This window comes from Toxorhynchites rutilus, chromosome 2, assembly GCF_029784135.1.
Source record: "Toxorhynchites rutilus septentrionalis strain SRP chromosome 2, ASM2978413v1, whole genome shotgun sequence".
NCBI lineage: Eukaryota > Metazoa > Arthropoda > Insecta > Diptera > Culicidae > Toxorhynchites > Toxorhynchites rutilus.
The window spans coordinates 23,091,585-23,105,473 of NC_073745.1; the positions used below are offsets into that span (position 1 = coordinate 23,091,585).

Consider the following 13,889-nt stretch of genomic DNA (forward strand, 5'->3'; position numbering starts at 1 on the left):
CTAGAGACGAATGAACTGCAAAAGTTTAAAGTCTCTATAATTCAAGACTTTACCTTACCTTACCGTAACGATCATTCTCATTCAAACCGTACACCACATCGGTTCGCATCACAACACATCAACAAACCAACCCAAGCAGCCATGTCTGGACATGGTAAAGGAGGAAAAGTGAAGGGAAAGGCAAAATCCCGCTCGAACCGTGTTGATCTGGAGTTCCCCGCAAGGGTAGCTAGGCCGAGCGCGTTAGTACCAGAGTACCAGTCCACCTAGCCGGCGTTATATAGTTTCGGCCGCCGAAGTGATCGAGTTAGCTGGCAAAGCTGCTCGCGACGATAAGAAAACCCGCATTCGGAACAGAACACATTCGGTTCGGTGGACATCAAGACAACAGGCAGTTGCAGCGAGTGGCGAGTGGCAAACGCAATCGCAAAACGGCATCAGGTAGCGGAAGAAAAAAGTTTGTTATTTATACAAACTGCTTTGGTGGCAAACAACAAGCCGGCATCGAGAGCGTTCGAAATGGTTTTTTTCAAAACCACGAGTAATAAGTTTTCTAAATTTGAACCATTCCATGAAAAAAGGCGCTTTTCAGGGCATTTAAACCTTCCAAAAAAGAGTTTAGGAAATAAAGTTCAATGCTTTCTAAAACATTATCCAAAATAATAATAAAACACAAATTGATGTTTTCATAATTTGTTTGCCAGGATCTGATGAGTATGTGAATTTGGCAGTTGTTCTGAGCTTATTGATAGTTGGGGATTTTCCTGATTATTCAATTTTCACCAATTCTTAAATTGTTTCCAGATTGAAAGTACAGTAATATACTATTAGTTCGACATTTAGCTAATTGAACGGACATGTAATGCGACTTATTTAGTTGGACATTTTTGTAAACATAGAGATCCAAATTATGACCCCACATTGAAAGTCGACACTGTACCACTGTCATCGCAAATGTTCAATTACAGGTTAAAATCGCCTCCAATGCGATACTGAGTGGCGCTTCGACACGTCGCATTGAATGTAATTTACTGTACAACATGTCACATAGCTGGATGGGAAGAAATTTTCCAACTGTGAAAGCTGTGGCGAGTGGCAAACGCAATCGCTAAACAGAAAGGTTTAGCCGAACAAGATGGGGATATCGAGTGATAACAATGCAATAAACTCTTTAGATTGAAGATAATTTTGTGATCCTGAAGAGGACCCTTTTTAGCCTGCATGTGAATCCAACGAGCGAACAAATCGTAATGAATGTATTTTTTTTGCCATCGCTCCCTTTTAACGCTCATTCGTTCGTCTCGTTGGACTCGCCCCTCTGGCTGAGTCTGCCGATTTGTCTCTATCCTGTGAGTGTGTATAAAACACGTAGAGTATAAAACACGCGGACCCCAAAAAAATATCTTATTTTCTTTCAAACCGTAAACCCGTGTGGTTGTACGGCATCGGCATCGTGGACGTAACAAAGGAGGACAAGTTAAGGGAAAGGCAAAGTCCCACTCGAACCGTGCAGGTCTCCAGTTCCCTGTTGGTCGCATTCACTGATTGCTCCGCAAGGGTAACTAGGCCGAACGGATTGGTGCCGGAGCACCAGTATACCTAACAGCGATTATAGAGTTTGCGGCTTGGCTTGCAAAGCTGCTCACGACAATCAGAAAACCCGCATCAAGAACAGAGCAGCTTCGGTTCGGCGCTTATCAAGGCATCAATTAGTTTCAGTGAGTGGTAAAGTGTTTCTCCGGCATGTCGCATTAAATGTAATTTACTGAACAAAATGTCACAAGCTGGATGGGAAGAAATTTTCCAACTGTGAAAGCTGTGGCGAGTGGCAAACGCAATAGCTAAACAGGAAGGTTTAACCGAACAAGATGGGAATATCGAGTGATAACAAAAACACAACACCAAAGGTTCTTTTCAGAACCATCAACATGTTCATAAAGAGTAAACAGTAAACTAATCCATTTTTCAGGTGGATAGATAGGTATTCACGTAGGAGAAGAAAATAAAACAATATATTTAAAATATATATTTAACAAAAGCTGTCCCTTTTGTACAGTCCTACGTCACTCCGGTTATGTCCCCGACATTACCCACCCGTCTTTTTAATATTACTTTCGCGAAAAATTTTCGTTTTTGTAATTATTGATCGGTTAATAATAGAGGGCACTATATATTTTTAATTCTTTTTCTGGAAAGCTGAGCTTTTTTACTTTATATACCCGAAAATCAGAGTGGTATTATTTTTCGTTTTGAGTTATTGTTTGCACATTTATCATGTTTTAAGTCATCGTTCAATATTCCTATGTGACTAGACTAGACCTATGTGACTAGAATCCAATTTTCCCGCAAGTATGACATTTTTTCAAAGAAGAATAGCTTATTGGCTTCAATTTAATATGCCGATCATCAAAATCAGTTCATAAGTTCAAATGTTATGAATTTTTGAAAAAAGTCATTTTTGGGGTATAAAAAATAATTTTTCGGACCACCCTAAAAGTACGAGTATAATGTTTTACGATAAATAAAAAAATTACCACTGTTAACGAAAATCTGAGAACCACTATATCGGTTTGGCATAGAATGGCTGTATAGATTCAAAAATCACTAATTCGAAAAAAATGATCGAGATATTAACAAAAGTGAATATCAAAAAATAACGCTTTGAAAACCATTCATTCAGATTTTTCATGAAAATGTACCATTGAAAATACCATTAAAATAGGGTAAATGATCTTGGTTTGTCCAGTCGAAAATATGATCATGGTTTGCCCAACTTTTTGAATGCTCTAATTCAGCGCTCCTGTGTCAAATAAGGCCTTCGAATGTTTCGAAACATATAAATGAAATTGCCTTTTACATGATTTATAGTAGTTTGATAGTATATTTTTACGAAATCACATGTTTAAAGGATTATAAAATACACCTTCTATTTGTGTCAATGCGCCCCTCATTCGAGCTAACTTTTAATCGATCACCAGATGATTATTTGGCACGTATTCAGACCTTTTCTGGATTACAACACTTATAAATATTGTAAACATCATGCTTGCTCACCATTTGTATCGGATTTACATAGCTAAACCATTAAATTAACGCATTTTGATGAACTCAATTCTGATCATGAGTTGTCCAATTCAATAATGTTGTTTTGTCCACATGATTTCTATGGCAACCGCTTGGCGCGCTGCAGTTTGTTTATGTTTGTTTATGGTGTGCTTCGCGCATAGCAGAAGTATGGTTTTTCTGTGTTGATTGTGTTGAGGTGAACACTTCTAAAATGCCCAAGAAAAGGCAATATTCTGAAGAAAGCCTAAATTATGAATGAATCAATATGATGACAGTAAACTCAAGCAATGATAAATGCAACATCTTATTGTGAATTCGAATGTTTTTCAAAAATGGAGATTTCTAAAACCGGACAAACCATGATCATTTTTTTGGGCAAACCATGATCATAATTCTTCTTTAAGGAAAATCGTTAAAAAACATAAAAATGTGAGTAATTTCAACACCTCATGGTAGTATTAGCAACTAGAGACTTGGGGCTTTTCAACAAACCCAAACTCGTATCGATTATGTGTGATTTTCATGAAGAAAAATCGATTTGCATTTTGTTGCGTAAAAACACCCCAAATTGGACAAACCAAGATCATTTACCCTATGATCATCTTAATCGAAGTTGGTCATATAAGAGTGAAACTTTGAATTTTGGATGAACATTGTAATATGGAGAATGTGAAAACACGGATTTGAGATGTCAGTAGGATTATTTTTAATGTTGTCTACAATGAGCAATTATTTTGTATTTTACGAATTTTTACAATATCGATGATAATTTGAAACACAATCCTTTGACAACAAATTAGAGGACAAAGTGCTACATCGAAATTTTCAAGTGATTTCGGAAATTTCGCTATACATAAATGCGCAAAGAAAAAAATCTCGAGAGAAATTCAGCTGTTTTTTTGTCAAAGTTTTCAAGTTTGATAGATTTATTCTATTACATAGGCTTGAAAAATACCTATTAGAAGATCATTCAATGGAAAGTCTTGGGATTGAAACCACGGGCGTTCACTGAATAAGCGGACGGAGACCGTTTTTCTTACTAAAAGTCTTTAAAACCTATAAAAGTCTTTAACAATCGTTCATTTACATTATGATCCCAATAAAATCTGCAATGAACTCCGCTAATTTTCACAATCAATTTGAATAATTGATATTTTTGTCAAAGTAATAATTGGACCTTATACACCCATACCTCGCTATACGGCTGCTCTTTATACGGCATTTCACCATAACGGCCCTCTTCAATTAAGGCACGTTTTCAATTTACGGTCTAAAATGTTTTGCTATAACGGCAAATTTTATTTTTCGATGTCGATATTAATACATAATTCATGGAACATGAAGTTGTTTCATTATTGTTTATAGATTACTAGCTGACCCGCCAAACTTCGTACCTTCAAACATTCACGTCAACCAAACAGGACAGAACAGAACAGAACAAACCACCCCCCTTCCCCCCCCCCCTCAGAAAGGTGGGAGGAAAAATTAGAAATTATTCTTGCTCCCTAAAACCTCCACATGCTAAATTTGGTTCAGTTTGCTTGATTAGTTCTTGGATTATGCGGAATGTATGCATCATTTGTATGGCAGTAATCCCCCTCCCCTTCACAGAGAGAGAGAGAGAGAGAGAGGAGGAGTGTCTATTCACCATGGAAACGTTTCGTGTCCCCTGAAACATTCGCATGGCAAAATTTGGCTCCATTTGCTTGATTAGTTTTCGAATTAGAAAGGGAGGGTGGAGTGTCTTACCACCGTGTGCACATTTATTTCACCCTAAAATCTCCATATGTCTAATTTGGTTTCATTTGCTTGATTTATTCTCAGGTAATGCAGAAATTTGTGTTTCATTTGTATGGCTGTATGACTCTCTAAAGGGGGGCTCTTTAGAGAGGGGGTGGAGAGACTAATCATCATAGAAACATTTATTGCACCCTAAAGCCTCAATATGCCTAATTTGGTTTTATTTGCTTGAATAATTCTCGAGTAATGCAGACTTTTTTGTTTCATTTGTATGGCAGCCCCCCCTTAGAGAGGGGGGGGGGGGGAGTATCTAACCATCATAGAAACATTTATTGCACCCTAAAAGCTCAATATGCCTAATTTGGTTCCATTTGCTTGATTAATTCTTGAGTAATGTAGAAATTTATGACTAATTTGTATGGCAGCCCTTAGAGAGGGGGGAGAGGTCTAAAACTATCACGAAAACTTCCCCGGCCCCAAAAACCCCTACCTATCATTTTTCGTGTTGATCGGGTCAGTAGTTTCCGAGTCCGTAAGAATCCATTTCCATCCATCCATTTATATATATATATATATATATATATATATATATATATATATATATATATATATATATATATATATATATATATATATATATTATATATATATATATATATATATATATATATATATATATATATATATATATATATATATATATATATATATATATATATATATATATATATATATATATAGATTGTTGGTTTTTGGAGTCTGTTATTATTTTATGTACAAATAAAATGAAAACATGATATGTATTTTAAATGGTAGACCATTATACATATTTTCCATATTTAGAACCGATCCGATTGAATTTGTGAGAATTTGTATTAGAATAATTGATTCCTTATACGGCTTTTCGCTTTGCGGCCAAGTTTCGTGGAACGTATCTAAGCCGTAAAGCGAGGTATGGGTGTACAGAATTTTCTCAAGTTTGTTTTCGAAACTGAACAATTTCTAATCTTCTATTCGATTATCATTGCTTTAAATATTTTAAATCGATGACAAAACAATAATTTTTCGTTTAATCCGAGATACCTTTCTTGTTAGAGGAGTTCGGGTTGAGCTGCGGTGGACGTGTGCGTTTGCGTTCTGCTCTATTTTTCCAGTTATTGTGTTTTTCTGGCTCAAACAAAGTTCAGTGCTACGATAAAGTGATTCAGAGTTGCGAAATAATCCATTGTGGTTTTTTGGAAGTCTCTGGATAAGTGTATCTAGTTTGATCATCCACTTGGAGAAAGCTATTTTTCTGTTGGAGAGACACTTGAGGAACATGAAAGAACATGTTTTTTGCGTGTGTATATATTCCATTCAACGATGCTCGTTATAAGTGTGAGTGTGTTAAGGAGGTGCAGACAAAATCTCGGTGGCTGCCCGAAGAGCGGTTGAATAATTTTATTCCTGTTGTCATTATAACGTGATTTTGTGCATGTTTAAATCTCTCAATTAATATGAAATTAATAATGTGATAGTGACGCGTATCTTGTTCTGTTTTGTGTATTTTTCCGTTTGTGTCCGCGCGTGTGTGTATGTGTGTTTCGCTTAATTTAACACAGCACAATCGCGAAACTTTTGATAGTGATTGTTTATACCGCAGTGGTCTTTGGTCAATGATCACATGTAGTTAGCAGTTTCAAAATGTATATTTTGACAGTGTGATACAGTGAATACAACCAGAGTGATGTATATTTTATATGAAAGAGTTTTTAATCCATAAGAACAAAATCTACATTCGGACAATAATTTGGTGAGATCATTAAAAATTAGTAGATAAAATTATTTTAGTATGCTCGATCATCATAATATATTGCCGATTTGTTTTGGATGAGCTGAGTTCTGTCGGTTACCTTCTCAGGTTTCATAAGTACAACTCTTTGCCGTCGCAATAGAAGCTCGATAAATAGTATGCTGGATAATTAACAGTTATTCCGGACGTGATCACCGGTCCGATTGATTTTAGAGAAGTTCTCTCAGTTACCTTATCAGATTTCCCAAAAATAAATAATGTAATAAATAACATAAACATAAATAACTAATAAATAAACAGAATAGAACAGCCGTTCCATAGGTTTTCTATAGGTTTTCTATAGATTTTCTTCCACAGGCAACCTAAAGCTTGTTATGACACATGAGATTTTCGGAAAATCGCTACTCTGAGTGATCGACAGTACGCGTTTACATAATCACATCACTTACCTCAGTAAATCCTGATTCTCACTTCTCCCACTAACAAATATCCCCTCCTTGATAAACACTAGGGAACCACGCTATAGAGGCGACCCTTCTGGCCTTCGGGCGGCGAATATCATACTAACAATCCTTCCCTTCCCCTGGTGACTGTAAGGACGTGGCCGGCGTCGTTATTGACCATTTAAAGCTCGAATCACCGAAAATTGCATAACGAGAATGATTTGCTAGTCCCAAGCGTCATTCTGAGTGTTCTGTGTGCAATTTCGTTGGTTCAGGTCGATCACGAAGAGCAACTACGAATTGTACAGTCTACCCAAGCTCAATCTCAAGCCCAACCCGAAATACCTTTCTTGTTAGAGGTCCTACTGGAACTGGATGAAATTAATTACGTACGATGTATATTTCAAAAATCGTTTCAAAAAATTACTTGGAAATTGTGGTGAATCACCCTGCCCCACTAATTTATTTGTCGAATGTTATGTGTAATTTACTCAGTATCGATTCAATTAATCAGGCCATATACTTGTCCGGAATATCGAATTGCGCGTTTGATGGTTTCCCTTGAATTGACTTTCTAATCTGATTTCATGGAAATTGCGACGCGCAAATCCTAACCCATGTAGAATGTACAAGACGGATGTTTTCGACATTCCCTCGAATATGAACAGTCTACTGTTTTCAACCAATGATTCGATCAGAAAAATGTAGATTCTGTATGATTTTCTCCTTACAATTTTTTTTTCAAATTTATAACTCAAACACACCGTTGTGCATTTCAATGAATCATATGTAACTGGCACTTATCGTCGAAATTGAAAAACCAACCACCCTCCCTGAAGGTGTAACAAAAACCAGTAGTAATCGAACGCCTGAGCAATACATTTGCATTACTATCGAAATAAAAACAATGACCATTGTCCAAGGGGAGTGAAGTGACCAAACGTTTGACATATTGTAGCTGCATAAAATTGCAAATTGAAACCAGCTGAGAGGCAGACTTGGGATGGAACACAACATTTCCTATTCATAGAACGCATTGAAATGCAAAATATTTCCCGGGCTGTTGTGCTGTTTAGTGTTTGTAATATATACAGAGCACTCTTTCGGTGGATTGCTATCAAACGTCAAATGGCCAATGGCACTTCAAACTTTTATGTGGCTGTATGATACATCGATGGAACGAGGAATCCATTGCTAGACCATCATTTAAAACAGCAAATTGATATTCGATATAATGAATGGCGTCAATACTCAAATTTGACTGCTGTTGTTCAAACATTATATATGCGAGTCTGCGTATTTATAGTTCGTCCGAACTTCATTAGCTTGGGCCCCTTGAGGAAACGATTGCGTCACCAAAACGAATTCAATTGCACACAAACAAAGGGGATGCTATGTAATGCTTTCCACGTGAGTTCCTGAAACAAACAGTGAAAAATTGCTCGACCATTTCATGTGGATGGAATTATTTAAAATTCTAAACTAAATAAAACCCACAAACAATCGAACGGTGATTTCCAATTCAATGATTGGTTCCCCTGGGCAATATTTCATCACTATAAACAATAGTCCAGTTTCTTTACCATAGCAAATACCGAAGGGTAGGAAAAACCAAACGGAGCTACTCGGTATTCAGTCCGGTAAAATAATTCCGACAAATTAGAACAATTATCTCTTGATTGGTCAGATGTTGCATTTTCTCTTTCCAACAGCTCAAAATTCACATATGTTATGCCTCTTTAATAACAGTACAAATTGAAAATAATTAACATTCTTATCGAACCCGTTTCATCACTATCACAATCGTTCAGCGCACTGATCCACCGAGGATCTCATGTTTCCCTTTGCCACAAAAACGAAAAAGCACTTCCCATCGGTTTTCTCCACCCGCCTCGAGCGCCCCGACGGGGAAAGCCACTAAATCTGTCACGTTTCCCTTCGGAAAGCAGAATGAAAATAAAAAAAAACAACAACAAAACACAAAGAATGACCCGATGCTACGCCCGCCGCCCCCCGAGGGGCTGTCCCTACCCGGCAGCGCTCGTGGGTCGGTGTACCCATAGACAATAAAATCAACTGCATATTTCAGTGCAATCCGGCACGGAACTGCAATGCTCGGGCGCTATAGTGCCTTGCCATTCGCGCGTCCCTTTCGCTGTAGCTGCTTTTCGGTTCGGGTATTTTATTTATAATTTTTATGTTCGTTTTAAGTTTTGATTTTCGCATCGGAGTTAAAAAAAAATAAAATAAAAATTAATATGGCTTCGGTAAAATATGTTAAGTAACAATGGAATAAAAATGTGGTTCCCCAACAACCTTCTAAATCAGTGAAAAGCACACTCAGCTCCACTAGATGATTTACTGCTTGCTGTCTGCCACCGCGTAGAGGAATTTGCATATTGCGTGGTGCAATCATTCGAAAGCAAATTGAAGAGGCACCGAGCCGGGCACAATCCGAATGGCGAATGCAAGGATGCGTGGAGTGTGGGTGGTGTGGTGGTACTTACCTAGATTTTCAACGTCACACGGCAGTGTGATCGTATCGCCTATGACGGCTCGTATCGACTGTGAGCGGGAGGTGAATTTGGGCTGAATCATCGGCGGACTGTCGATGAAGTCTGGATCTGACAGTGAGTCGGACAGCGAGTTTCCGAATGAAGTACCTGAAACACACGGAATAGAAGAGAGGGAAAAAAAGATAGTTAGAGATGGTTCCAATGATTCGTTCGAGGGTTTTAATCGGGGCAAGAGAAAACGGACGCCAATCAATCAGAGTACGGGCTCGAAAGTGGGCCAGCATTCACAGTGCGGATAAATCCATTCCATGGAACGCCAGATTCTCGTTGTTTATAGGGAAATCTTTCGAGAGCAGTTTACAAAATCTATAATTAGTCAATTCATGCGTGTTGTGGGTGGTTCTCGAGTGCGGATTGAGGTTTGGATTAGGAACAGAAACAATCTCGAGGTTTCATTTTCTAGTTTTCATTTTAGACATATCTTTGATCAAATAAAACGCTGGAACCCACTTTGAATATCTGTAATTTATTGCTTCCTTTGTTTACCATAGGGAAATTCCATGCCAAATTAACTTGCCGCTGTCTCGACCCTCTCGGTTTTTTGTTTCACAATTTGGACATAACGTGGCTGCTACCAAAAACAGCCATCTTCATTATTATATGACCAATTTAAAAATTAAAGGCGTATCAAAACTCACCAATCATTTTTAAAATTTGTAAATCGAATGCAAGCTGTCCAATTAAAAGTTTGTGCTCCACAAAGTAGTAACCTTTCAACCTTTTTTTGTAACAGAAAGAAGGAACAATATGGGCCTGATCACGAACATCACTGCCACGTACGCTTTCACGCCACTTACACTTCACTTAATTTTTTTGTGTCTATCATCATCATTGTCACGGACAGTGGCGTGTAAAAATGAACTCCGTGAAGTGAAAGTGTTCATTCCCTCATTCCCGTTTACAAGAGACATGTTGGTTGCATAATGTCGGGTATTTGAACGTTGTGTCGGTTGTATAATTTCGGACGTCCTTTCAACATGAAATGAAGAAAATCGATGTTGTTGCTTACTTCTCTATTATTTCTTTTATTGCTGAGTGTATTATTGTAGAGGTCTATAGATAATTATAGGTACAGGTCGGACTCGATTACATGAGATTCGATTATATACAATTTGAAAAACAAATATTTTTTATGGTTCAAATATAACCAATTCCAAGAAAAAATGCAACCTTTCAACGTTATGGAGAAATTTAAGTGGCTAAAAAAATAATATAAATACAGTGGAGTAAAAATCTTTTTTTTTAAGATTTTGCTTGAATTTTCACCAGGAATTGTTTATATCGATATTGCATCGAAATTAAGAAAGATATAAGTTGCGCGCCAAATAACAAATTGTAGAGTTTGAGAGCTTTAATTTGATTGTAAGAAACAATCAAGTTTAATATGATTTTTTAAGGATAACATTAATGATAACGCATTTAAAATGACTAACTTTTAAATTTTTCACTTCCAAAATGTTATTCAAATACACTAATAGTTCCACTACTATATTCTATGGTAAATTTTCTAATCTTTCAAATGAACGCAACAGAATTGGATTACGTGGCGCACTTTTCAGTGTAGAATCAGTTTGAGGCAACCGAGTCCGAAACAAAAAAAAAAATCTATAACTCTGTCATTGTTGAAATTCGAACATATGCGCAGATGGATTTTTTCATAAAATATTATCCTCCATAACCTGCTGAATGGATTCGGATTTTCTATATGAGAAAGGTATTTTATAACTTTAGGGGGATGTATCAAAAATTAAATTCTTCTTTTATATTCAAAAAACGAAAAAAAATATGCATAACAAACGATTAAAAAAAATCAGTGGAAGAGAAATCAGATGGATCATCGTTTTGACGTAGGACTACGTCTTACATTAAGGGTGCTAAATCAGAAAACAGGTAACGTTTTTATGAAATAAAGTTAACGTTAATAACTATTTTCGCTGCGAGCGGATTTTAACGATTTGCATACCAATCGAATCGGAAACTTTCTAAGATTTGTTTGATATGCTATACATTACAATCCCATAATCTGTATATGGTTTAAGTTGATGAAAATTGGAAGTATTCCCATTTTCCCATACATTTGTTCTATCCATTTGTGCGCTTTCCCGAACAGAGCTGTCAATAACGAGCAACTTATGCAGTCGCTAGAATAGTCGGAGACGAAATCGTTGGATTCAAAGTCTCCGTAAATAAAGGGAAAGAAGAAGAAGAATAGAAACAACGAGGAGGGATAGAGAAAAGAGAATATTTGCGATGTAAGTAAGCTGTCGCTAGCGTATAAGTATTGCATCTCCTCTGAGGAAAATTCTTAGAATCTATCTGTGCCCGAAACAACAAAGGTTACTTATTCTGCTCGATTTGTGTTTTATGTTTCCCCTCGAGCTGTGAACGCTAGCGAATATTTCACTTGAAGTTTATCGCTGCAACTGTGTGCATCTGTTAGATGCGTGTTTGATACTTGTTGAATGGCGATGCACGGAAGATGCCTCTAGTTAAATATTTAGTGCAATGGGTGCATTGATATAAAGAAACAAATTGCGGCATATGACCAATTAGTGTATTGTTCTCGCGAAGGCAAGAAAAAATCGTTGCTTCTCGAAATGTTTCTACAAAACCACGCAAGCCATTAAACCATTTCTGGGTCCCGGAACTTTTTACTAAAGAGTTATGTATGAACTTTCGACGTATTCGCAAATAATATCCGAAATGATAAACCAACAAATTTCAAAAAAAAAAAGATTGCGTAGTCCTACGTCTTAGGCGGACGTGTCTCGGATACAACCCCTCGAATTTTTTTCTATGTTCTTGTTCATCTGTTACCTGTTTTTAAACTTTCGGTGAACTTTACCGGTTTTTACAGGATACTGACGGAAGTAATCGGAGTGTTTCCCGACACGTAGTTTTGAAGGATGGTTCGGCAAGAATGTTGCTCTACAGGTAAGCTTAATTTTGCGTTCACATCATGTAAGATGAGCTCGTCAGATTACATTCCGGTTACGGAAAATGGTCCGAACAATGTATCACCCCACAATATTCATATTTCAACAATATAACGTCTGAATTATTCAACTACAGTTCAACTACAAAATCAGGGGTTGACACCGGAATTACGGGTGCTACAATATGTGTGCAGTAGAGTGCCAATGGATGTATGGGAAAAAAGTGACCCACGAATTTTCAAAGCGAACTTGATTAAAAATGTTAATTCCCACGAAAATCTACTCTATGCAAAATATCAGCTCAATCGGACTTCATTTACGAGTGTCGCACAGCAGTCAAAGTTTGAGTTTTTTAAAAACCGAAAAATCACCCAAGGGGGGAGTAAAAGAAATCGAGGTCTTCAAAAAAAAAAAATTGTTCGATTCCAAATGTCTTCAAATTGCATGAAACGTCGAGATCTACTATCATCTCGATTTTTTTTGTCAAAAATCGACGCTCTGGGACATCAAACAAAAAGCGACCAAGCGCCAAAAAGTCAATTTTTGATAAACTTTGCAATTTTTGCATGCAATTCTAAGACACTTGGCATCACAATTTTTTTTTCGAAAACCCCGATTTCCTTTACTCCTACTTTGGGTGATTTTTCGGTTTTTAAAAAACTCAAACTTTGACTGCTGTGCGACACTCGTAAATGAAGTCCGATTGAGCTAATATTTTGCATAGAGTAGATTTTCGTGGGAATTAACATTTTTAATCAAGTTCGCTTTGAAAATTCGATATAGCCATTTTCATTGGCACTCTAGTGTGCAGCTATGGAATGTTATCGAAGTGTAAAACATAAAAAGGAACTAAATTTGATTAAAATTAGAAATTCATTATCTACACTTTTTCAAAACAATACGACCTAACTCTTCAGGAAATGACGATGAGTAATCCCCGTTATTTATTACGTACTAGCTGAGTGATTCCAATGTGATGCGTACCGGTTTTGCGGTATGTCATGGAACATTGTTGTCTATAGAAAGGTATATTATCAACCGTTCCACCTGCTCAGGATTTCTATAAACTTTTACTCTCTTCGTAATATGATCAGGCTTGATAGGCTTTTTTCTGAAAGACCGAAGCAATTTGATAATGTGCTCGATGCGGATTGTGTCTCGAGGTTACCCACGATATTTTTTTTATCCCATTTGTTTACTTATTAGGCTCATTAGCATTTCAGCTGTAACAGAGCCGGGTTTTAATCGTGTACATGTATATTAGGGTGGCAATGGATGTATGGGAAAAATTTCATCGTCGAATTTCAAAAACCGACCATGTACATTTTGTTTATTG

General features: G+C 36.9%; 1 protein-coding gene across 5 annotated transcripts in view; it reads right to left on the reverse strand.

Moving 5' to 3' along the window:
- The window catches only part of LOC129764224 (protein amalgam-like), a 238,800-nt gene that overhangs the window by 59,047 nt on the left and 165,864 nt on the right, over nucleotides 1-13,889 (reverse strand). For all 5 annotated transcript variants that reach the window (XM_055763092.1, XM_055763087.1, XM_055763088.1 and 2 more), the window contains one exon: nucleotides 9,549-9,704. In XM_055763092.1, the coding sequence (XP_055619067.1) occupies nucleotides 9,549-9,704 (156 nt within the window). The remainder of the gene's footprint in view (nucleotides 1-9,548; nucleotides 9,705-13,889) is intronic.